The 27,758-nt window shown below is 37.6% G+C and overlaps 1 protein-coding gene across 5 annotated transcripts in view; it reads right to left on the bottom strand.

Annotated features, from left to right (window-relative positions):
* The window catches only part of Khdrbs2 (KH RNA binding domain containing, signal transduction associated 2), a 522,706-nt gene that overhangs the window by 51,819 nt on the left and 443,129 nt on the right, over positions 1–27,758 (bottom strand). For all 5 annotated transcript variants that reach the window (XR_006066591.2, XR_013046800.1, XR_013046799.1 and 2 more), the window contains exon 7: positions 2,075–2,157. Coding sequence is in view for 2 of the 5 variants with exons in the window: in XM_042265820.2 (XP_042121754.2) it covers positions 2,075–2,157 (83 nt within the window). In the remaining 3 variants the exon portion in view is untranslated. The remainder of the gene's footprint in view (positions 1–2,074; positions 2,158–27,758) is intronic.

The following is a 27,758-nucleotide window of genomic DNA, read 5'->3' as shown; positions in this document are numbered from 1 at the left end:
CATGGAAGAGTATCTTTGCTAGCTCTTTATTTGACAGATAACCAATATCCAAATCAGATAGAGATCAAAATATAAACAATCCAAGGAAAATGTACAAATGATTCTAATAAACATTTCTCAAATAAGAGCGGAAAAACACAAATGCCGAATACATATAAGAAAAAAAAAATAGTTCACAGTCTTAGCCATCAGAGAAATACCAATCCGTTTTACATCAGAAGCTCATTTCACAACAGTGAAAATGAAAATTATCCAAGAAAAACAAAAATAAAAACATTCTGGCAAGGTTGTAAAGCAAAGGGCATGTGTATGCATTGTTGGTAGAAATTTAACATAGTACTGAGAATTGTATAGGGACTCCTCATTTTCCAAAACCAAAAACCTCCATATTTTTTAGCCACACCACACTTGGATACATTTGCAAAGAAATGAAATCATCACGGAAAAGTGGTATCTGCTCATTTTGACTGTGGCTTTATGTACAATAGCTAAATGATGGATTCTGCCTAGCTGCACATCTACAGAGGAATGGGTATGCTAGATATTGTTATGTGAACTTGATACTAGGTAAAGTCATCCATCAGAAGGGAACCTCAAGTAGGAAAATACCTACACAAGATGGGGCTGTAGGTCATTTTCTTAATTGGTAATTGATGGGGGAGTGCCCAGTCCATTGTGGGTGGGGCCATACCTGGATAGGTGATCCTGGATTTTGTAACAAAGCATATTGAGCAAGCCATGGGGAACCAGCCAGTAAATAGCACCCCTGCCCTACTCTGTGGCCTCTGTATTGGCTCCTACCTCCAAGCCCTTCTTGAGTTCCTGTCCTGACTTCCTTCAGTGATGGACTGTAATATGGAAGTATAAGCCAAATAAGGCTTTTCCTTTGTTTCATCATATCAGTAGTGCTGTGTGTGTACATATACATTGGAGTCTTATTTGCTACAAAGAGGGATGAAATCCTGCTACATGCCTGGAAATGGAGATCATCATATCAAGTGGGAAAAAGCCAGACTCATAGACAAATATTGCTTATTTTCTGATAGAGGAGAAACTGTAATAACAACAAAAAGGCCCTGGAAGTGGAAGAGGGTCTATTGGGGTTTGGAAATGAACCAGGAAATGAGGAGAGAGAAGGAAGGTGGGTGAGGGCAGAAGGTAGAAACCATAAATTGACATGATAAATAAATTGGCAGCAATGCCACAGTGAATCTCATTAATTCATACAATAAACACATAATAGCATTCATGTAAAAAAGAAAAAAAGGCTGTTGTATTGCTTCTTTACATGGCATTGTAGAAAGGTCAAGTGTACAGCAAAAAGCCAATTCATGGAGTCCATAGTGTGTGAAGGAAGAGGGCAATGTTGATTATAAAGAACCATCATTATAAAGAATGACTTTCAGGCAAATAGGATTCTCTACAGATAAGTTATCTATGGAGCTGGTTACACTGTAGATGACATTTGTGAACCTCACACAAGGGTGCCCTAAATGGGTAAGTTTTATCATTTGTAAGCAATATGTTAATACATCTGACTTTCAACTAGTACAAATTTATCAACATCACTGATTCTAGGTCAGTGTAAAGAGATATTCAACATTTTAGAGATACTGATGAGAAAGAAAAGGATTTTTTTTTATTCCAGGAGTATTTTTTAATTGCCTATTTTCAGCTTTTCAATAACATGTCCTTGTGATTTACTTTACAAATAAAAATTACAGATTAGCAGGCATTGAGCACATGCCTGTTTTGTCAACTAAATTACAAGTTTATTAAACTAATTTCTATAAGCAGTAGTGCTTAGTTAAGTATAAGCTTGTTTAATGAGTTCATTGGTATGATAACCTGCCTGTCTCAAGTTACATGCTATTGTTCCCTTGTTTGCAGTTACGGAGTTACCACCAGAGTGACTATATTTACCTCTTGTGGTCTAGTGAGCATTTCCATAATTTAGAAAGGTAATGGATATAAACTAACGGCTTGAAACCTTCACATAACTATAATTCACAGGTATGAAACAAAACAGAGCCGTGTAACACCTGAAAATGTGATCAGCCAGCAAACGCCTTACCTTTGTGTCGGGGTCACGTAGCTATTATCGTAAGCCTCATAGGTCTGGTCATCGTATTCACCCCCATAGCCATCATCGTACCCCTGAAATATAAAGCATTACAGTAACTTTTACAAATCAGTCTGCTTGGATTGGTTTTTGTTTTCTAAGGATTTATGCCCCATAAGCTTGGGTTAATTTCCATTCTTTGTTATATTTGACTATATTTACAATTTCCACATAATAAAAAAACATTGTAGGTTTTTTTCTGCCCTTTTTTGCAACTTTTGTGCTTCTTTTTTTTTTAAGAGAAAGAAAGAATATGAAGTCAGGTGGGTAAGAAGGGGGTAGATCTGAATGTAGTTAAGAGAGGGGAAAGAATATGAACAAAATATATTGTATAAAATTTTTAAAAAATGAAATATATAAAAACATTTAATACTTGTCAAATAAACTCTCAGTCTATCAAAGACACAGAAATGTCTATTTTAAAATTCATTTACAATTTTGAAATATAATAAAGAACAGTTAAGAAATTAAATGTAATCCTTCCTTTTCAAAATATTATGTTTAGGAGCTAGAGAGGTAGCTCTTTTTCACTGAGGACTCTGTTCATGTCCCAGCATCCACACTGGGCATAACTCAAGTTCTAGGGGGCTCTTCTGGCCTCAGTGGGTAACTGAGGTCATGTGCACAAACCCACACACAAAGATACACACACGTAGACATAATCACAAATGAATAAATCTAAGAAAAATAAATTGTGAGTATCTAGTAACACGAACCTAATGGTGGAATAAAGTATTGGTGGCAATCCAACTCAAAGTACTGTTTTCTTCTAATTATCATTATTTTTAAGACAGAAAACTTAAAGTATAGTATCCTTAAGCTGTGATCAGATTTCAGGGATAAAATAGTGTGTGTGTGGGGTCATTATTGCAAAAGTAAATAAATAAATTAATGAACACAGAAAAGATGAGAGGTTAAAGTGATTAAATAAAGTGCTTTTAGTTTGCTGTAAACTTTATTGTTTTTAAATCTCCTGAGTAACGTTCTGTGCCAAGTCTGATTAAATTACACCAACAAGATGACTGGAGATTTGTCATTCTCAAGTGTGCAAGCAAGCGAGCAATTACATGTTGCAGCTATCAATCACTCTGTGAGTGCTCCAGGTTTTGTTTTTTTTTTTTCCCCTTTGTGGTCCTTGACTTTACACCCCATCCATTCATCTTCACTGCTCCCCAGGTCTGCTTCTAGATCTTTGCTGGAGCCATCTTCTCTCCGAAACATGCTTCCACCCAACCCAACCCGTTCATACCATCACTTCACTCTGGAGACTTACAAATCTCTTTTGCACCAGAAATTAAAACTGAAACTTGCAATTGTTTTAAAAATCGCTGAACTTTCACACACATCTTGATTAAATTTTTTAAGCCAAGTAATCTGAAGGCTAGTATTTTATCACTGAAGGAAATATTTTCTTAATTTTTGAAAATTTAATTTTTTTCTTTCTTCCATCCAGTTTTCCTCTATTTGATGCTACTATTTACACATAACATATTCTGAGTCTAAAGTCCATGTCTTTAATTACCTCATTTGTTTTGATGTCATTATATTTTTGTAGTGAAATATATGTTCTTCTATGAGATATTTAAAGTATTTTAATTCAACTACTCTTTAATTTTTTAAAATGAGATATTCCAAAGTCATCAGAGTAGTATTCATTAAACAAGTTTTGCAATTAAAAAATCATTTATAATACAATAAAGGATTTATATAAGAATTATTTGAAAAACACTGAAGGATTTGTGTCAACAAGGTGGTAGGAATTATGTTTCTGGTTCTCTGATGTACAATTCTCTTTCAGCCCCTTCCGATATTACTTTGTTGCCCTCTGGTTCACATAGATGGGCTGCTAGGCCTGAAAGTGGACAAGTTTTCTAATTTCTCTTTCTTGTAGCACCCACTGGCCTCACACTCATAGCAATTCCTCTGTCTCGTGACCCACCATGCCTGGCTCCTAAGACCTCTTTACCAGAGTTCCCTTATAACAGATTCATCTTTTTCTTCATTTCACCATTTTGTTGAAGATTTCCTCAGGAATTCCTACTGTGAGGGTTTTTGAGAGATTCTTTTTCATGCTCCCGTTTCTTTTTTATTCCATCTCCTCCCCAGCCTAGTTTGTTTTAGGGGCAGAAGGTGAAAATCATAATTGTACAAAAAAGGTAAAATGATAACATGATAGAAACTCCCCTATCCTTTATTTGCTGATTTGCATATTGCTGGCATCTTGCCTACCTGTATCATTATATATTATATTGTATATATACACACACATACAGTTTTAAACCATTTGCAAATCAATTTTAGAAACATAGATATTATTTCAATAATAGTCATAATCTAATAATGGTTTTACACGATTTTGTGAGAAAAGACATAGTTTATTGCTTTTAGTAACAAATATTATTTGGGAAACATAGCATAAAATTTAAAGACATGATATTTTATTGCTTTCAAGATTATTCATGTAGTTTCTGACATACATAAAATATTATAACATTGATTCATTACTTTTTAGAATTCTTGAAGTTAATATATTATTGATGGAAGTCAGTGTGGTAGTTGGAATGAGAATGTTCCCACCACAGGCTCATAGAGTTGAATGCTTCGTCACCAGAAAGTGGCATTATTTGAAAGGAGTAGAAGGTGTGGCCTTGAAGGAAGCGTGTCACTGAGAATGGGCTTTGAGATTTCAAAAGCCCAAGGCAGGACCAGTATCTCTCATCCTGCTGTCTGCAGATCTGGATGTAGAACTCTCAGCTATTTCTCCAGCACCATGTCTGCTTGCAGGCTGCCATGCTCCCTGCCATGATGATAATGGACTAAACCTCTGAAACCCCAAGCATGCCCCAATGAAATGTTTTCCTTTATAAGAGTTGCCTTGTTCATGGTGTCTCACTGTAGCAACAGAACACTGACTAAGATAGTCAATGAAGCATGTTCTTTTGTATGCTAACAAAAAAATTAAAATAAAACCATGGGAACAAGTTTAGGAAAAATAATTTTCAATTAAAATTTTGCAAGTTCTGATTTAATGCTTCCTGTTTATACCAGTGCCTATTGATGTTGAGCATGTCTGCTGCTTATATATATGATAAAGATTTTATTTTCTTCCACTTTCTGGATGCTTTCCCAATTGTTGGTGGCCTTTCTCTTTGTTGTTGTCTTTAAGGTTTCAGTTGATGTGTATGAACTGCTTGTGTTACTGATACCTAGTATGTCGCTGCTCCACAGATGCCCTCGACGCACAATGCAACCTCCCTGTGTCCACTTTCCCTCAGCCTGCCTGTTTGCAAAATGTGAGTCATGACAGCACATTCAGGTAGAATTTTTGCTTCAATATATGAGATTATGTGCAGCATTTTCTTGTCTGTGCTGGCTTATTTAAGTTAATATCTTCCAAATATACCCTTAGTGCAAATGATAGGATTTCATTCTTATGAATGATGACTCCATAGTAGTACTTCATGCACGGAGCTCTACATTTTCATCATGGTCTGCTTTTACATACTTCCTTTTCATTGTTCTGGATACACAAATAGTTCTTTTAGTCTAGAGGCTTACATTCTTGCAGGTAAGGACCTCTTAATAAAGATATACCATAGATTAGAACTGTAATGTATCTTTTGGTTCTATGTGATTATTCTCTTTCTTATTTTTTCTTGAGGAATTCTTCATATTCATTTTTCAAGTAAAACACTTCATTTCAGTTACACACACATTACTATGGGGTGTGGAGACAACTCCCACAGTGAAGCTAGTTTAAGCAGCCTATTCTTGGCCCAAGAATCGTCTTTGGTGGACAACATTTCCCAGGCCGGATGGATTTTCTACGAGCCATCATAGAGCATCCCAGGACAGGATCCATGGAATCTACCACTGTGGATAACAAGAGGACTGACCTGGCATACAATAGGTTTCCAAAGACTTGAATCATCTCTTCCCAAATCTATGTTCTTGTTCCTCCACCACCCCTCTTCCCTTTTTATTCAGGATTTTTGTACTGTAGCTTTGAGTAGAAAGTAGGGGTTGAAAAGTATTATAGTATTTTTATCTGGCAGATTAAATTTGTATCCTGTGGAAGCAGCTAACTGAGTTAGGGGTCAGTGTTTTTATGACTCCAATACCCTGGGTTCTCTGTTTCTTCTAGCTCTATCTGTTGAAATTCTGTTGATTCTTCAAGGTCATATTACATAACACTGTCTCGAGGACGTGCTTTTTGCAGTTACCAAGCATAAGGTGACCTCTGAGTTATTATGACCTGTTATTTGCTGTACCCTATACCTACAGTGTCTACACAGATGCTTTATTCATTTTTTCTATAGTTTTGCAGGTTTTAGAATTTTGACTCCTTTAAAAAAAAAGAGTATACCACAGTTACACCTTTTTTTAGGCCTGTGGCATTTGATATAGTATATTAAACAGAGCAGTCATCTGATAAATCTATATTGAGTTGCTAATGTAGCACAGAGAATATTCTTTTAAAAGGTGGCTACAGTTTGGCTCCATCAAATCCAAAAACCATCAAAACCAAAGAGAAATACTTCACATGGTAGGACTTAGCAGTATCACCCTGCCCTTCTCCTCCCCCACCCCCCCCCACCCCGCCCTTTCAAGAATACTATGAACTCCTCTGGGAGCCACCTCTGGGGAGACTACTGGATTTTATATTCACCTGTACACTTTTACTTTTGTAAAAATCTTACACAGACAATTCTTAGAACAGAGATACAGTTTCCCTGTTAATCCACAATTTCATAAAGTGTAAGGTTCAATTGTTCCTATTAATTAGTTACTAATGAAGAAAAATAAAAGTTAATATATACACATTTATTTTTGTTTTCTAATACTTGGCATATTTTTGAAAACAACTTTTAGTACCAAGGTTTTATAAGCATGAATGTTCATTAGTGTGGGGTTTTTTTGTATGTAGATATTTAAAATAAACAGTTCTGCAAAGCAGCAAATGGTCACTAATTAGTCCTCAGTCACATAAACAGCATGTTTGCCAATATTCCATTCTAAACATTCAAAACAAAATCATGAATTATTCATAGGGAAGTCCTCCCTGCATAAACCTGGCTTTCTGAAGGAGATGGAAGAAAATAAGAGAGTGTTCTAGAAACTGGACATGGAGGTGTAATAGTACAACCGAAGGGGTGATCACTCCAACTTCATCCTGCCTTCCTGTGGAAGCTCCTACTTTAATTGCCAATCAAGGTGCAGAAACACCACCATGGTTATCTCTATCCTATACCTCAGTTCCTATGTTGGTAAAATGGATTAACAAATTTAATTACAGGAATTTAATCCCATGGAGGCTGCAAAACACACCATACCTGATACAAGATTGCTCAGGAGCTATTTACTGTCAACGTGGTAGGAGCTGGATTTGCAGAACATTTTGGATAATTTAGTGACCACGTGGAACACTCGGGGGTGGCAAGAACAGAACAAAGTTAGAAAGAATTTTATGCTAATGTTTTCTAAAATAAACTTATAACCAGAGTTTTCCATCTGCATTGTTTTCTTGGAAATTTGGATTAGGGACTAAGAGTCTAGCTTGGTTTAGGTTCATTCATGTATTTACTCACTCCACTGACATTTGCTGAGTGTCTACTGAATACTAGGGACTCCTCTAGGAGCTCTCCTCTAGGAGCTTTGGTTTTTAATGAAAAAAAAAATGCTGCAAAAAGTGCATTGGTGTGGGGCCACCCATTGGAGCACAGAAAACCCAACCCTAGTGGCATCACTGAAGAAAAATGATACTCCCTTCCATCAGACGTCAACTACCAAGAGCCGTCCACCTGAGGTGGGTCTTTGTGAGCTCCCCTCCATCAATGTTGGGATTTTGGTTGGCTTGATCTGAAATTTGGGAGACATGCAATGGAGGGAATGTTTGAGAGGAGTTAGAGGAGGGACTGAGATTGGATAGCATCAAAACACATTGTATACATGCACAGGATTCTCAGAAAACATAGAAAGAAACCAGGAGAATCATATGTGAAGGCATCATCCATAAAGGCACGTAGCTACACAATGGAAGCGGAATCGTTCAATTGGCCCTTTTAGAGGAAGAACTGTGGCTTGCTTTACTGGGCCTGCAGTGAAGAGGCAGGCAGTAAAGTCCCAGTGCAGAAGGACACACACCGAGAAGCAGGTGAAAGGAACTGGCTAGGTATGTGAGCTACACCAATGAAGTACACCACCAGTCAGTATGCTCCAATTAAAGTCTAGGTACGTGATTCACACCAATGAAGCACACCACCAGTCAGTTTGTTCCAATTAAAGTCATGGGCTAGAAGAGCTGCCCGCTTCATTCTTCTGTTTCCTTGAGAGAGAACGCCATTCTATTCTAACTTGTGAGTACCTCATGGCTAATGACCCACTTAGCGTAGATGCGGAAAACAGCACTAAAGATTTCAAAGTCTTAAAGTGGTGTTTCCGAAAACATATAGAGTATACCTGATGTCCTAGTAAGAGAAAAATGTCTGTAATAAACACCATCTGTTCATAGACACATGATCTCTCTATAAGGAGATATGACTTATTTCTTTTTGGAATATAGCAAGAAAGAATATATCTTCAAAAATATATCTTTTCTTTCAGATTTCTTCATATTTGTGCACCTATCTGTTGTTTTGTTGTTGTTTTTTCTTTAAATAAAATATAAAAGGCCTTGATAGCATCCTTAGAAAGCTCAGTTTTGGTTGTTTTCTGAACTCTTGGTAAGTCTTACACAACTCACTTTTGGTACAATAAAAAGTGTAGGTCTAAATTCAAGGCCTTAAAAAAGTGAAACTAAGTAACTTTTATAATTTCCTGTGCACAATAGATAATTCATATCTCTGAATATCGTGAAAATCAGTGTGGGAAACATACATATTCTTTTGACTATGTAGGCATGCCACACCAGACTATTTTTACCTGCTTCAGACAATGCAATGAACTAGGGCGGGAGAGATGACTCAGTGGTCATGAGCACATGAGAGAACCTAGGTTTAGTTTACAGCACCCATTCAGCAGCTAACAACCATCTGTAACCCCAGTTCCAGAGTATCTCATGCTCTCTTCTGGCCTCGAGGAGCACCAGATACATGTGGTACACATACATACACTCAGGTATGCATGTTCATGCACACACACACACAGGCATGCACACACGCATGCACGCACGCACATACACATGAAATAAAAAAGAAATAAATCTTTTTTTTTTTAAAAAAAGAAGAAAACGTAGTGAATTTTCTTTTCTACATCTATTAATTCTTCTTAAGGAGTCATTTTGACTTATCCATTCATTATTGAACTATGACTTCTATACCAACATCGGGTTGTCATACTAGCTCTACACACAAGCTTCAAATGACTAAAGTATCTCACCTGACTTAGAATAATCCACTGAAATGGTTATTATTTAGACATTAGTTATACAGGACACTAAGAAACAAAACCTGCTACCGGCAGTCCTTATTCAGTTGTGTTCTCACGGTACCTTTACATGGAGATTGTGTGAATATGTATGAATATACTCAGAAATACAATATCAAATTTGTCGTTACAAAAACTGTAACTTAGAAATAAACCATGGGATTTGCTATAATCCCATTCAGATATAATTTCACTGCAACTTACTAATTCTTGTAAAAATCCACTGTAAGTTTTATAATTATATTCTTCCATTAACATATAATAGCTCATGATACAGTCAAATGCCTGACTAATATCTAATGTAGTAAGGAGACACCCAGATTATTGATAAACATTTCTGTTCTGATCAATGTTACATGACATTTTCACTTACGTTGACAATTTAGGGGAAAGTAAAGTTTCCAATACTTCTATTAGCAAATCACGTGTGTATTATTGATATGAACAATATTGCTCTGACTTAAAGAATGGTCCTCAGATTCTAGAAGATTATTTCCTCAATTTTAAATTCTATTAAAAGCAGAGGCTGTAGTCAAAATAGATCCAACAATTGAATCTTCACAAACAACATTCTATCCACAGCTTCTTAGTTCCAAAAACTGTCAGTCCATCCATGGTTTAAATACCTACATCACGGCCAGGTGGTGGTGGCGCACGCCTTTAATTCCAGCACTCGGGAGGCAGAGCCAGGTGGATCTCTGTGAGTTCGAGGCCAGCCTGGGCTACCAAGTAAGTTCCAGGAAAGGCGCAAAGCTACACAAGAGAAACCCTATCTTGAAAAACCAAAAAAAAAAAAAAAACCTACATCACGTTTGCTTTCAAGTGACTGGTGTGGTTGAAAACTGATATGGGATGACATGAATGGTTGCACAACTCTGTAAACCATTTCACTCAAGCAGATACAAAACTACAGAGTATAAATTGTGATGAAATACACAAGTTTGTGTTTACTAGATTTCTTGTTAATGCAATTTATTTAATTTTAAACTTATGCAACTTAAAGGCTGTTTAGAAACTAGTTCATTAACTTCCTGAAATTTTCATAAGGGATGGCTAGTGGCTTACTAGAGGAGATCAGGAAATGTCTAAACAATTGAAATAGCATTTGAGGGTCATCCAGTTGGAGACACAGTAGGTACTAGGGGAGCACACTGGAGGAGTGTCTAAATCTGCCTAGGACTTGCAAAGAAATTTTCAAGGAGGGTCTTGTTTGAAATGTGTGTTTGAAGGCACCTGAGCATACTTCAGGAGGATAAACGGGCAAGATGAAAGCATTCCATTTCTAGGCACAACAGAGGATAAATGTACAACATCATGATGAACTACCAAGAAAATCAGGTTCTGAGTTATGAACTTCTAGTAGCTGCATCTGACAAAAGTTCTAAATGCCTAGTTTTGTTGATTTGTTTTTATTTCTAACATGAATTATACATTTTCACTGAAATCTTGATTTTGTGTGCAGAAGTCTGTGAAAGCTTTGTCTGATGTCATTTTCTTACCTGGAGGTTTAGGTATTTTTCTGGAAGGGAGAATATCAGAGGAGAGCCTCAGTCCATTTCTGAGTTAGTGTTTAGGCTTTGGACAAAGTGACTTGAAATTTAGAAAGTACGTACTAGAGAGATAGTGTCTGCCAGCTATCAACACACAGGTAGTAGTTAAAATACCATGATGTGCACCGTGTCTATAGAGAAGAAAGACATAATTCAAGGAAAATCCTTAGCTGAAACAAACATGATCATATTGTACATAGGAAGGCTGCACCCTACAATGGTCTACAATCTGTGTGTATGGTTTTTATTGTTGTTTGTTTTTATTTTAACACAGACCTGTGAGAATTTCTTTCTTTATCCTTATTACCATTACTACCTCATAGAAAAATATTTTAAAGACATGGAAACATAAACAGTATATTAAATAGCCTTTATGGCTCAGGGAGCAATTTGGGGATAGAATGCTTGCTTATCATAAGCAAAGACCTGGGTTCAGTTCTCAACAGTGAAAATAAAATAAATAACCACAGGAAATAGATGGGTTTTTTTCTTTCCAAAATGTGTGTGTGTGTGTGTGTGTGAGAGAGAGAGAGAGAGAGAGAGAGAGAGAGAGAGAGAGAGAGAGAGAGAGAGAGAGAGAGAGAAAGAGAGAGAGAGAGGAGAGAGAGGAGAGAGAGAACATACCTAGTTTCATGTGGAGGCCAGAGGACAACTCTATGGAGTCAGTTCTCTGCTTTTGCCTTCACATAGGATCTGGGGATTGAACTCAGGAAGTTACACTTCTATAGCAAGTAATTTTATCAGTTAATTCATCTCGCCAAGCCAGAAATAGAATTTTTCTAATTATTACATATTTATAGAGTAATGGAGTTTGAAGCTTTCTTGTCACTTAACAAAGGGAAGTGTGAAGGATGGGGGGAACTTAGCTCAAGTTAGAGAGAAGGAAGAATTTTCCATGTGCCTCTGATGGTGAGTATAGATAACAGAAAAGCAAGCACATTTCAAAGCAGATAGAAGAGGAAGTTCAACAGCTTTTAGCAAAAAGAAATGATGAATGTTTGAAAGAACAAACACTCACTCAAAATTGAATAATATGCAGTGATCACTGTATCAGAAACTCACATAGGACTTGGGGTACAGATCAGTGTAAAGCATTGTGTAGTAGGCATGAAGCCATGGGTTTATCCCTACAAACCATAAAAGTTATATATTAGCACATAAACACACGCAATTTATGTGCCAATTAAAAAATAAATAAATGGTTTAAAAGGAATTCTCATAGAAAACATCTTAAAATGATTCCCACCACATATTTTGGAACATAGATGTCTCAAAAACTTGTCACTGATGTTGCAACAAACTTCTACATGCTGATTCTTTTTATTTCAAACGTTAAATTGGACCACAGGAAACAGCCAGTGTTGTAGGTCCAATACTCAAATGTTGGCAGTTTCTTGTAGTACAATGTAACATTATTAGTAAAATATACAGATCCAAAGTTTTTAATCTAAAGGAAAGTGAAAAATGTCTTAAAATACTAGATGTTCGTATACTATGATGGTTTAACAAAAGATCATTTGGACTTTTAGATTTATTCATTTTCATCTTATGTGTATTACATGAGTGTTAAGTACATGTATGTGGACCATGTGCATGCATGTAGGTACCTATGAAGGCCAGAAGAGGATGCTGATATATCTGGATATGAAGTTACATGTGGTCCCGAGCAGTCTGATGTGGGTGATGGGAATTAAACCCAGGTCATATGCCAGAGTGGTATGTGCTCTTAACTGCTGAGTAATCTCTCCAGACCCCTCATTGGAAAATTAATTTATATGCAATGTCATTTTGGCTTGATAACTACCTACATTTTCATTTATATTTTTAATTAGAAGAAATGTAGGTGATAGATTTAGCATTTGGTCATCATCCTCATTTTGGGTTTTACATTACGGAAAAAGTCAATGGATATTAAAACAAAACAAATAAATAAAAGGAAATGTGTCATTTCCTAAGCAAGCAAGAGAAACAGAAAATAAACTCAACAATCAATAATAATAAAGCCATAAAACATTTAGAGTTAAGTAATTTAATTATGAGGGTCAGAATCATAAACCTGTCACTAAAGATTAAAGTGTTAGGCACTGAGGCAGTTTGCAAATGATGACCTTTAATATTATTGAATGTAATTAGCCAGTCAAATGGGAACTTGACATTTATTAGTTAAGTGTGGTTAATTCTTAATTCTTAAATGCACATTCCTTTCTTAGCTTAAGGTTTAAACAATAAAATACACACTGACTACTTTGTGTATGAGCCCTTCTTATTATAAATACTCATGTAATAGCTCTAATTATAAGGTATACATGAAATTTCAAAAAAGAAACAACATGAAATACCAATACTTTACAGTTGCTACTTCTTTAGCACATAAGCTATCAATGTTTATGACCAGTGCTCCTCAGCTGTGGGCTTACACACTGAACCATTTTTGCTTTTAAGCCTTATATATCTCTAGCTATGTTTACCACACGGTCTAGTCTTGATATTACACCGATGGGTTTGTGTAAAACAGATGTGATTGTAATGGTGTCTTCCAATGACTTTTTATTTTACTATTTTTAAATATCCATACAATATATTCTGATCATATTCTTACAACTTTCCTTAATCCTTCCCCTCTGCCCACCCAACTTCATGTTTTTCCTTTTCCTTTATCTCTTTTTATCTTTCTATTTATTCATTTTTTTCATACAACACTTCCCAATCACAGCCTTCCTACCTCCAAAGAGTAGCTTCCAGTCAGGACAATGTGTAGCAATGCCTGGATACTCCTCTGATGGTTAGCTTGTGTTACTAACAAAGCAAGTGCTACTTCTCACTGTGGGAAGTCATTATGTACTGAAAATCACTCCAAAACACAGGGCACATACACCAAGTGTGGGATATGGTGACACTCAGCAGTCTAGCTGCTTAAATTTGTGCAGTTTTCTGGGAATTCAGTGAAGAAGGCCTTAAACAAAGTATTCTGTGATACCATTGCCTCTATGTACAGTGTAGCTATGAGATAATATTCAGTGTGTGTCTGTATACTTGATACAATGCTGCAAGGTACATGTTACTGAAATATGCTTTCTTAGGAAACTATTCCTATGAGCCACCAGAACACCCCTGACAGCCAACATACATGACTCAGTATTCTATATTAACACAATAATCTCCAAGGAGGCTAATGCTAATTCATAATTCCACCAAATAAGATAAAATGACAAGCCCAAGAGGGACGAGACCACAGAATAGAGAAACACAGAATGACAGACACAATGTGCTCTCCCTTAAAATTGGTACTAAAATAATTGAAAATAATTTAACTCACAGAAACAGAAAGAAGGGTGGGTACAGTGGGTAGGAGTGGGGATGGTGGGGAAGTAACTGTCCAACAGCACAAAATCCCAAATGGACAGAACATTGTAGCTTTTATTTCTCTTGTACAACATGGTAGAAACAGCAGAATGTCATGATTTCACAGTTCTCAAGAGCAAATTTTAAATGTTCTTACTTCAAAAATGGTAAGTATTTGAGGTGATAGCTAAGTTTATTTCAAAATTACTTTAAATTGTAACTCCTGAATCATATCACTTTTTATCCTACAAATTTATTCAGAATATTCAATGCGCTGTAAAAAGCAGCATTTTATCTTCAAGTGGTTGCATAGCTTTACAAGAATATTTCAAGAGTTCAAGTTAGGGGACTGTTACGCACTTACAAGTAAAGCACTCTGATGCCGACTTGTAGACAGTAGCACATGGTGTGAGACTCCTGGATTAGAACGTGGGACTTTACTATTCACAGCCAAGAGATCTGCCGTGAAGGTGCATGTTCATTTGGTTTAGGTCCCTTCGTGTCTGTCATCCCAGAGGGAAGGCAGCTGGCCACGCTGAATGCCATACAGGATAAAAGGAGGAAGCTAAGGAAACTTGCAAAATAAGCCTTTCCAGGGCTACTGCCTGCCCCTAAGTTTTGCTAGTGGTATGAATAGTCCTAGACAGCAGAACAAGTAGAGGAACCAGGGCCTGGTGTCCTTGGCATACCTGGGAAGAAAGTACCGGGACAGTCAGAGCCCAGGGCAGATTCTATCTCACAAGAATGAAGTTCTGCAACAGTCATGCAATGTTGAGAACAGGCAGATTATTTATTGTACAATTTCCATGTTTGTGTAGTATCCAAAGATTAGGTTAGTAGAGCATGGCATATACCTTCAAGTTTATTTCATAATTATAATTTAATAGATTCCTTCCTTTTCAGCCATCCTTTTGTTTCACAGATTCCTATAATACTTTACCCATTAGAGTGTTACCCTGTGATTCTTTCCCATCTATTATGAGCAATCAGCATTGTCAATCATGGCATGCTAATTCCTAAACTTACACATTTATCTTTACTGAGGCTCTTCAGTTAGTGCAGAATCTTAATCCTTTCCCTCAAAACATTAATTTCAAGCCAGCTTCCTAGTCTTGGAAAGTATGACTGAAAATTAATTTCCAAAGCTGCACGTGTTCCACAGCTCACCTAATTATTTCTGTTGATCAAATTGTTTGTGACCTAGGTTTCCAAGTAGGTGATACTTAATCATTAGCTATTGTATTCATTTTTCTGTTAATAATAAAGCTATATAATAAAAACGGCACTGCAAACACTACATTAATAAAAATAATAAAATTTGGTGCCTGGTGGAGACAGAGGAAAACTTCATTAATTAGAGAGTATTCCAAGGCTATAATTAAAATTAAATCTCCTACAACATTTGAGCTATTTTTCTCTAGTACACTCCAAGAGGATATTAACACTGTGTTTTGGGTTTTTTTTTTTTTTTAAGATTCTATTCTAAGTAGGGTTTCTCTCTCCCTGTTTCATTACTGCTTTTAAGCACGTTAGAAATCCAAGAGTAGTACGTTCAGTCCAGTTGACCAACAGACACATGACCAATAAGATGCAGATTTACAGTCCCGTGGTGCCAGGCTCTTTTCTTTCGATGTGGTCACGCTCCCTGACTCCTTGCACTCCATACTGTGCTGCTCCTGCCTTAGAGATTAGAAGTCAGTGGCCCAAGTCTCGAAGGCCTCCCAGCTCACTCTGCTGCTAAAAGACAGAAAATTGCTAATGCTGTCGGCGCTAAAAGCAGGAACAAGCGTTAGAAGGCAACTCATGCTTTCCATTTGTAAGTACCGAAAGGTTAAAGATGAACGCAAGGGCAAGACACAGGGAAAGACCTCGTGATCACAGGAATGTAGGAGGCTGGCACATGGAGAAGGCAGGCTGTCGCAAAAAGAACTCTAACACCAGTTTCTTACACCGTGCTGTGAGGCTGCAGCTATGGTAGTGGCTTCTAAATATTTATTATTATTTGCAAATTGTCACGTGTACACACAGTGTCCATGGAACTGTGCTACAGAGGACATTTTCATGCAAATATATATTGTATATATTGAACAAATTACCGTCCCGCATCCCTTTTCTCCCTCTTCCCATTGTCTGTTAATTGCATGTCTCTCTGGTGTCTAGACAGCGTTGTTTCTACTTTTATACCATACATACAGACATGATTTTCTATCTCTGTACAGAACAGTACTACAAACAAAAGAAAATAAACATTTGTCATTCTGAGACTGGCTTCATTCCCTTATTATGACTATCTGGGGTTTCATTCATTTTGCAATAAATGATGTAACAGTCATTTGTATGGCTTTGAAAAATTCCACTGTATATATGCTCTATTTTCTTTATTCTTTGCTCTGCTCATTGTGACTAGGTTGCCAACGAGCATTGATGTGTAAGGTACTTTGTGTCCTTTGTATAAATATAAAGGAGCAGTACAGCTAGCCGGGTCATGAGGCAGATCTGTTTTTAAGTATTTTAGTAAACAATTTACAGATGGAGAGGTGGCTCAGCAGGTACCGGGATGGAGAGACAGCTCAGTGAGTAGAGCGCTTGATGCACAGGTATAAGAGCTTGAGTTTGGATCCCAGCACTCATACAAAAAAAAAAAAAAATGGGCGTGGCTGCGTGCCAGTGTCGGGAGACTATGATGGTAATATCCTGGGGGCTTTCTGACTAATCAGTGTGGCCAGCTTTTCAGCTCCAGGTTTACTGACTCTGCCAGAAAAAAAAAAAAAGAAAAAAGTTCAGAGTGAGAGGAAGACACTCAACTTTGACCTTTGTCCTTGACACCCACATGCATGGGTATGCATACACAAGAATAACACACACACACACACACACACACACACACACACACACACACTTGAAATCAAGTATGGTGATAGTTCCACCATTATTATTTTTGCTCAGAATTGCTTTTGGCTATCTGGGTTCTTTTGTGGTGCGCGCACTTGTGTGTGCAGGTCAAAAGTGCGTGTTGGTTATCTTCTATCCTTCTACAACTTGACTTTTGAGACTGGATCTTTCCCTGAACTGGGAGAATGTCCATTAACTAGGCTGATGTCTTGTGTGCTCCAGAAATCTGCCTTCCCAGTGCCTTCCCTGGCAATGGTGTTGTGTTCTATACTGTCACACTGCACATTTATGTGTTTGTTGGAGATTGAAACTCAGGTTTTCACAACTGTGTGGCTCCAACTGACACATCTCTGCAGCCCCTTGCATACGACCTCTGTATTTCTGGAAGAAAATAGCTCTGGAAATTTATTGGGAATTGCATTGAAACTGTGCATTGCCTTTAGAAGTATGGGCATTTCACAATATTAATTCTTTCAATCCATAAGCACTGGATATTACATCTTCTAGTATGTTTTATATTGCTGTTTTAATCTGTCGGCTCAAAATGCTGACATCATCATAACCAATCTTATTCAAGGGGTCTAATTCAACCTGGCTAAGGCAGAGGATGAATTAGAGAGAACACAGCATAAAAACAATATCCCATAACAACCTCTGTTATGCTTAGTAATATGATATTGCTCATTAAGAAGGCAATCTTATGTCTTTTAAAACAAGAACATTCTAACACGATGTATCTTAATATTTTTCAGTCCTCTCTAAACATTGGAGTTCAGGTCTTTAATAACATTTTTCTAATTAGAAAGCAACTGAAAAACCTATTGCTTACATTAATAAATAAAATGTTTCTTATATTTTTTTCACATAACTGTTACTTTCCAATAAATTATGTAAGCCAAATAATATAGTAATGAAATAACTAAACTAGTTTGGCACCTTCATTTTTATGAGTTTTTATTGTTGCATGAACCAGGATAGCAGACATTTCTTTATTACTCCAAGAAGGAGGCATTTGCAATTCTTCTGGGATCCTAGTGATTAAAAATACATCAAGATGTGGCAATGCCCTTTTTATTTATTTATTTATTTATTTATTTATTTATTTATTTATTTATTTATTTTCAAGACAGGGTTTCTCTGTGTAGCTTTGGTACCTGTCATGGAACTTGCTTTGTAGATCAGGCTGGCCTCGAACTCACAGAGATCCACCTGGCTCTGCCTCCGGAGTGCTGGGATTAAAGGTATTCACCACCACTGCCCGACATGGTAAGGCCCTTGTATTTATCTTTAACCTCGTGTTACTTCCTTATGAAAAGCTGAGTTGTCTTCTAAAACATGGTTCTAATCTTAGTCATGATAGATTTATTAACCTGATTTCCTTGAATATTTTTCCTGAAGCCACAGAGTAGATTGATACATAAAACGTTTTAAGTGTTCAAGTTAACTACAACTTCAAGAATACAATATTTTACCTTGCGTGTATAGTGACTCCAAACTGTGAAATTAAGTTCAGATCTGATCCATTCCCTTCCTTCTTAAGAAATAGGGTTTTGTTCTTTACCTAGACTGTTCACAAACTCCTCAGCTACAGCAATTCTCCTTCCCCAGTCTCTCAAGCAGCTGGGATCACAGACATTGACCTCCATGCCCAGTGTAGTGCTGATTTTTAATAGACTGCTCTTGAAGATACTCCAGCCAGGGATCAAAAAATAATAAAGAGAGAAACAGTAAGAGCAGCCAGACAATGGGCTAGGCCTTACTTGGAGCTGGAAATCCAGCAGACAGTGTGAGCTGTGAAAGTCTTCCTCTGGCACTACTGTCTGCCCAGTTCTATTAACTTTTACATGGGATTTCTTTGAATAATCCCATCTAAAACTATTTCAAATGCATTGTACACAACATTCTGCTTTAGTAAACATTTTTTACATGATCCTGCAACTACCACACGTAAGCTGTTTGGGCTAAAATACCCAGTGGCCACATAGAAACTCAAACTTTGATCAAGGGGCAATTTAAATCACTACATTATTTGAATTACTCATTTTTATGAAGTGATTCATTTCCTTCCAGCTCTTTACAATGTTAATTCATAATGTTGACACGTCAACCTTATTTCATACTCAGAGAGTTTATGTATGCTAATGTGCTTCCCAGTAGGTCATTTCATGATAGTGGGTTTCATACTGTGTCCTGTTCATTCTGGTATTCAATAGCCAGATGTGGCCAAGGATCAAATTGTGGTTAGTGAAAGCTAGAAACAGAACTTTTAATTTTATCCAATGTTAATTCATTTAATTTTAGATTTAAGTAGTTCTGTGTAGATTTGTGGTACTACTTAGGTAGAGAGCACTGGGAATCAGAATTATATGACAGTATTCAACTGACCAAAATTCTGGTTAAAGTCTGTTCTCTCCTTCAGCTTAAACTCAGCCACAGGCAAAAGAGACAATGACCTTTAATTTTGTAAGTGCTATTATTTTTTTTAAAAAAAGTCTGCCATCAATCCCTCTTTTGTCTTTAACGGTTACTTGTAGACATTTCACATGTTTTTATCTTTCAGGTTTTGAATCATCTGACTTTTCAAGTGAATGAGTGAGATGGACTTGGAACTTGGATGGCATTTTCTAAAAAATTCTTCTTTTAGAATCCTCACAAATAGAACCAAGATCAAATTAATAAAAAAGTAATCTTTGGCCGAGCGGTGGTGGTGCATGCCTTTAATCCCAGCACTCGGGAGGCAGAGCCAGGCAGATCTCTGTGAGTTCAAGGCCAGCCTGGTCTGCAGAGTGAATTCCAGGAGAGGCACAAAGCTACACAGAGAAACCCTGTCTCGAAAAACCAAAAAAAAAAAAAAAAAAAAAAAAAAAAAAGAGTAATCTTTGATAGTTCTGAGAAAATTTTAATGTTCAAACATCTAAACAACAGTCAAGGGTAATGAGCCTAGGGAAAAGGGAAAAAAAAAGGATACATTTCTAAACTCTTCATTTACCCTTGCTTGAGTAATTTTAAAGAATCAATAGAAGAAAGAAAAGAATAGAAGCTGTCTAAATCTTTGATAACATAAACATTGCTATTTTAAAGTAAAATATTGTTTCATCAGCTCCTCAGTATTGATTACTGTTTCCTAGAACAATGATCTCTGGAACTTAGGCTCAAGGAAATTTTCATCCCTCAAACACTTGATAGTAAAGAATTGTTTGTAAAAATACAGATGACTAAATGTCTGTAATTGGCTAGTCCTAGGAATATACATGTAAGTAACATTATACAGAATGAGTAAATTGTATTTAGAAGTATATGTATATCTCTAAATATATGTATATTTGCATATATGTGCATATTCATACATAGACATGCATGTAACAACAATTAATGAAAAAAGTCAGGGATTTGAACGAGAACAAGCAGGAGGGGTACATGAGAGGGTTTAGAGGAAGGAAAGAGAAGTGAGAACTGATGTAATCATTATAATCTCAAAAAAATTAAAGAAAAAATATGGAAGACAATTATATGGGAAAAGGTGGAAGACACCAGAAACATTTCCTGTATTTTTTTTTAAAGGCAACGCTAATGAAAACATCCATATATTCTGACCACAATTAGCAACTTCAACAGAGGAAACAAAATGGGGAGGGGGGTTGCACCGTAATAGAGCAAAGGTTTTATTTAAAGAGTAGTGATATCCTCGAAACAAAAATGAAATAGGCAGAATTATCATGATAAAGCATCTATTAAAAAAAAAAAACTGTAGTTGTGGGAAGTGAGGTGGGAACAAGCCCAGTCATTGAGAGGGGTGGGGGAGCCCACACATGGGCTTCCTGGTGAAGAAGCCCATTTTTTCACTTGCGTGCTCCAGTCCTGACCCCTGTGCACAGGCACAAGCTGCCATGCACACTGACCTTGCTAACTAACCCAGCACTGCTCACCACGTCTGCCTGGCTTCTTTAGAAGGCAACCAAGCAAGTGCTCTAGGAAATCCACCCCTACTCTGCCTCTTCTCTTCATTTCTTTAACCTTTATTTCTCTTTTTTAAGTTTTTTTTTCTTTTTCTTTTTCTCATCCAGGACTAAAGTGAAACAAAACAAACAATCCCCCCGCCCCCCAAAAAAATTAAAAAATAACTAGGGAACTAAAAATTACTGTGGAATCTCTCCAAGTTTAGACATCATTGCAAAGTTGATCCCAAGGCTCCCAACTTTTGTCCTGAGGAGCAGGTCCGTGTAAATGGTATGTAATGACTTCAAAAGCATGGAAAATCATGACAGTGACTGGCCTGTCATTGAGGACATTGCTACATACCTCCCCAATCCAAATATTAAATGTTGTGTTATGTCACAGAAGTAAGTAAAAGAGTTTTAGGAAACCAATTCTGAGGTCTGTCTTCAACTGCAGTCACGCACAGGGAGCTGCTACTTTTATCATCTCTTGTTTATAACTTTCAAAGGAAAAAAAAAAACATATCATACACAGAGCATGTGCCTCATTGTAGGAGCCAAGACCTTACAATATGACACACACAGAGGAAAAACACTCAGAGAGAAGGGGACACAGCATCAGGGAATCGAGGCAAGGCTGAACTCTGCCGTCTTGAGCCCTACATACCTTTGAGGAAGATGTGTTTGTGGCTGGATGTCACTTGGCAACGTTAGGAGCTATGGTTACAAAGATTAGCCAAATCTGCACATTTTGATTCTAAGTGTCTAAGAACATCTTTGCTTACTAGGGCTGCAACAACTACTCACCATGTGGAGTCAGCATCCAGTAAGATGTCACAAATGTGGTTTCCTCTGAGCCTCCTTTCCATGCTTTGGTAATGCTTGCCTTTCTGTTCTATGTCAACATGTCCTCTCTTGTGTGTCTTAGTCCCTTTTCATTAAAAGGACACAAATGCTATTGCATTAGGACCCTCCCTAAAGACTATATTTAAAAGTTTAAGTTATATTTATTTATTGCAGGGGGTGGTGTACACAATCCATGGCCCCTTCAGGAAGAATAGACTATTAAATTTTAAATTACATTTATTTATTATGGGTATGTGTGTATACACAAGCCACAGCTGAATGTGGAGGTCAGAGGACAACTTTAGGGAGTTGGTTTTCTCTGTCCACCATGTATATTCAAGATGAAACTGAGGTCATTTGGTTCAGTAGCCAGTGCCATTTCAGGGTTCAAAAACTTCAGTTTAAATCAATCGTCTCTTTAAGAGCCTTGCCATTGAATTTCATCACAGTATGATGGATAAAAAGACTTCCGCATGTGTTTACAACTGCACCTTGAGTCAAAACAACAGCAAGTGTAGCAAAACAAAACAAGCAAACAACAAGAAAAAAAACAAACACACAACACCAACACAATCAAAAAAGTCAAAATGAACATTAACAACAGTTTTGAAGTAAGGCACATAAATCACAAGTGAGACTCTGAGGCAATAGAGGTGTGATGACACGGGTTAGGCCAAGACTAATAAGACTCTTATGGCTAGAGCTGTCATCATTATATTTAGGTGCATACTCAGGAATAGAATTGCCTAGTCTCCAAGTCAGCATCATTCCACACACTTGCAGATCTGTGTTTACTACTGCATCAAACACAATACTTAGGAAATAGAATAAGCCTACCTGTCCATCAACAGTGGATTCTTTAAAAATGTGGTACATATAAACATGATTTTATTCAAGTGTAAAGAAAAGTGAAACCATAACATTTGTCAGGTCCCTCCCCCAACAAGGATCTACTTCCCAAGAACATGCTGAGGAGAGGGGAGGATAATTATTCTATGAATGAGCTAATGCTTTGTCCCTTCCAGAAGGCCCCTCGCCCTTCGGAGATGCAGACATTTGCACATTTGCTGCTGTTTGTTGAGTCCCAGTTCTCAACTCATAACTTTCCCTTTCTTTCCTTTCTATCTTTTTCTTTCAGATACCGGCCAAAGCCCAAGTGGGCTTTCCTTTACTTGGAGCTTTTTACTTGGCTTCTCTGACCCTGATCCTCCTCTGCCATGCAGCTGCTTGCCAAACCCCACTGCTGAACCTTCCTGTCCTCTTGGATCTGAACAAAAACAAGAATGGCTTTCTCTTTCCTTTCTCCATCTTGCTTCTCCAGGCAGCTGCCAAGGCTTAGAGCTTGCTTACCCTGCTACTTTCCTCTCAAACTTGAATAAAATTGTCCTCAAACTTCCTACTGAGTCTATTTAAAATTATTTTTAGTAACAAGATTAAGACCCCGCTGAAAGGAGAATTTCAGTAAAACTGGTAATATATGGTGCCCAACATGTAACCCCCCAATTTTCCAATAACAATGAGCACAAAATAATATACTAGTAGGGTTGCTGGCTGTTGCTCTGCCCGCTGCTTTTCTTTCTCAGCTCTTCTTCCTACTCCCTGACTCTGTCTTTCAGGCATCCTCTTTGGCAGGGAACACTGCCATACTGGAACTGGTCTGTAGGTATCTTGTGTGGCCACAAACTGAAGGAAAAAAAGCTTGCTCAGCCTCAGTTTTCAAACTCTGGAAAGAGGTTTGTGCTCAGCCTAGGTTGGATGTTGGGCAATAACACTTTAACTATGTATAAAGATGTGCTACATTTGTTTATGTTGTGGAATACTTAACTATGTAAAGACGTGTTACACTTATTTATGCTGCATTTAACTATGTAAAGACATGTTTCATTTGTTTATGTTACATTTGTTTAACTATGTAAAGATGTGCTGCATTTGTTTATGCTGCAGAATACTTTAATTACATAAAGGTGTGCTAGGCAGCCAGACACAGAGTAGGACATACAGAATGAAAGACAGGCAAAAATCCCCAAGGCAAAATGTAGTTGAAGAGAAACAGGTTAAATCAAGTCATAAGAGCTATTGGGGCCCGGGCGGTGGTGGCACATGCCTTTAATCCCAGCACTCAGGAGGCAGAGCCAGGTGGATCTCTGTGAGTTCGAGGCCAGCCTGGGCTACCAAGTGAGTTCCAGGAAAGGCACACACACACACAAAAAAGCTATTGGGATATATAAGATTAGGCCAGGAATTCACACCAAGTCTCTGCATTACCATTTGGGAGCTGGCAGTCTGAAGAAGTCGGCTATAGTTGGGTGTTCCCTGTCATTAGATTGCCACTCCCAGGGGGTAGAAAGTGTGGTATTCTGGACATGCAAAACTAATTAGTAAACTGGGCATAAACATCTTTAAGGAGAGAACGTTGCAATGGCAGTCAGATCAGCTGAGTTAGTGAATAGGAGCTTTTGCTCATTTTTATGTAGTGCAGGGATGTTTGTTTTCTTCTGAGGGCTGTGTGGGAAGGGCAGGAGATAGAAAGAGAGGAGATAGAAGAAATGCCCAAATCTTTGTTCTACACCCCAGAATTAGTGTGTAAGATGGTGAAGTAGATTCATAATCACTCTGGGTAATATGTCCACATCTGCTCACAGGAATCCTCAAATATCACTTTATTTGGAAAAGTTCTTTCCCCCCAAATGTAATTATGTTTAAAATCTTGACATGAATACTATCTAAATGTCTTCTGAGATTGACACAGGTATATTCAAAGAAGACACACAGGAGTACAGGTGATGTGAAGATAAACCAGAATAGAGGTGATGCACCCAGGTCTGAAATGCTGTCACAGCCATGCAGTAGGTGCCACATGCCTTTAATCCCAGAACTCTGGAGGCAGAGGCAGGGGAATCTCTGATTTCAAGGCCACCCTCAGCTACAGAACAAGTTCAGGTTCCAGGACAGAGCCAGGGCTACACGTAGAAACGCTGTCTTGAAAAAACAAAAAGAAAAGAAAAGAAAGAAATGTTGTTGGCTGTTGCAAACATAAGAAACGTCTCACAAAACACACAGAGTAAACACGGTGTGCTGACAACTTCATTTTGGATTTCTGGCCTTAGGTGCAATGGAGTTTTCCTGGTTAACGATATGATTTGTAGTAATAGGCCACCACAAATCTGTTTAGAACAGCTTTTCATAGCTGTGGGAAAACACTGCAGGAAAAAAAAAGGGAGACAAATTTATTTCAGCTCTCGGTTTCAGGGACTCTGGCTCCCAGCCAGGTGCTTCTGTCACTTTCAGTTCTGTGGGGAGGCAGGGCAACAGGGTGTGACCCAGATCATGTCATGCAACCAATCTGGAAGGAGAGGGTGGGGAAGAAGGGGATGGGGGAGAGCGAACTAGATACTATTCTTCAGTGCTCACTTCCAATGACTTATCTCTACTGACTAGGTCCTAATGGCCCATTCAGCTGATCCATTGATGACGTTAGCACCCTTGTTATCCAATCACCTCTCTATGGTGTCATCAGCTAAAAGGCAAGACATCAACGCATGAGGAAAGAAAAGCTAAGAACACTGTGAGAAGTCAGTAACAAACTAACCTCTCAAAGTTACTTTCAAGGTTAGCATAATCCTCCACTAAAATAGAAAAGATGGCAGTGATCCTCAGTCCACGAGTTTGGTGGATAGAACATGTTGAATGTAAGGTTCGTTGCCCAAAAGTTTTCATTAAAATTTTGATAACAATACAGAATTTATTACAGAATCTAGCAAAAGGCAATACCTGTTTGAGCTCATATTATATACTTACCTACTTTACAACTAACAAATCACTATTTCATGAGTCAGCTTTAGGTACTTTCTTCTCCAAACAGTGATTAAGGTCTGGTGATTGCTCTTGCATCAGAACCAAGTTCTCTTCCCAGCACCAATGATGGACTGCTTACAACAGTCCTGTAACTCCAGCTCCAGGGGATTTGATGCCCTCTTCTGTCCTCTGAAGCACTCACTCATACACAAACCCACCCACAGAGACAAACACAAACGCATAATTAAAAAATCTTAAGAAAAATGTATTAGATTATCCAGTTATTAACTGGAATCAGGGCCCAGTACATACTTTCTTATAAGTAGAAGGAGCTAAAGCCACTGACCCATCACTTGCAAACTTGTACTTGTTCTGATGTCTTCATCTTTCAGTGTCATAAACAGCATCTTAGTGGTCCCAGGATTGTTCCTAGGAAAGGTGACACTTCACTATGACTATGGTCTCTCATACATCAGCAGTATTGTTGACTAGCTTTTCTCAGGGTAAGTTTATTTAATGAGCCATTTTCTAAGTCAGATATATTACTTTGAATAAGTATGGATTTATAGCTATACTAATTAATTAGGGGACCAATTATTATCAAATATTTATGTAGCACTGATGACATGGCTATGATGTGTGAGTAGTCCTGGATATCATTCATTGTCAATAACTCAAACTTGACAATGTTGATCAGGAAATTAGCAGCTGTGTACTTTTCTGAAAGGTTATATACTCTAAAAATAATAGTATACCTTACTATGTTCTGCATAAATATTTTTAATTTTATAATTTACAAAGGTGTTGTCTTAGTCAGGGATTCTATTGCTATGACAAAACACCATGACCAGAAGCACTTTGGGGAGCAAAGGTTGATTTCATCTTACAACTCTCAAGTCACACTCCATCACTGTGGAAAGTCAGGGCAGAACTCATGGCAGAACCTTGGAGGCAAAAATTGAAGCAGGGGATATGGAGGAATGCTGCTTACTGACTTGCCTATCATATCATCTTGCTCAATCTGGTTTCTTTTCCAACTCAGGGCCACCTGCTCAAGGATGGCATGACTCATGGTAGACTGAACCCTCTGTTTGAATCATTAATCAATAAAATACCTCACAGGCTTGCCTATAGGCTGATCTCATGGAGATATTGTGTCAATTGAGGATCCCTCCTAACTGATGACTATCTTGCATCAAGTGGACAAAAGCAAATAAACAAATAACCAAACAAACAACAAGAAACAACTAGCCAGCACAGGTTTGCATATGTGTTTTGAAATACCTTACTAGAATCAGTGTGGACATCTATCCATCCTGCTTCCAAATTTTTCCCTGCCACTTCGTAATTCCCTCCCTTCACTCCCCAGCTTATTGAAAGTCAACAATAGATCTGCTTTCTGTTGCTCTAATTAGTTTGTATTTTTCTCTCATTTTCTCTAAATTGAATAGCACAGAATGGTCACTTTTTAATTACTACCTTTCACTTAGCACAACTCTTTTAAGCCTCATCTCCATTTTAGGGTTCCTCAGTGGCTGTTCTTGTTTTTTTATTACTGAGTAGTAGTCCATGTTCACTGTTGTTCCGCTCCATGGACATCTGAAAATAACGTGCATATGTTGCTGCCCATTGTTGGAATAGTCTATAAACTTACTTTGTTTGAGTTGGCAGTGTTCCTCAAATTATCTACATTCTTGATGATTTCCAGTTTATCTACTGATTTGCTAAATTTCTTCCTATGATTGTTGACTCAAGCATTTCTCATTGAAGTTCTACTATTTTTCTATATTTGCTGAAGGCATTTGAAGACATTATTAGAAGATTAAATATTCACAACTAGCTTGCTTTGTG

The sequence above is a fragment of the Peromyscus maniculatus genome, chromosome 21, assembly GCF_049852395.1.
Source record: "Peromyscus maniculatus bairdii isolate BWxNUB_F1_BW_parent chromosome 21, HU_Pman_BW_mat_3.1, whole genome shotgun sequence".
Taxonomy (NCBI): Eukaryota; Metazoa; Chordata; class Mammalia; order Rodentia; family Cricetidae; genus Peromyscus; species Peromyscus maniculatus.
Note: the sequence above shows the minus strand (reverse complement) of the source record. Positions and strands in the feature narration are given on the sequence as shown.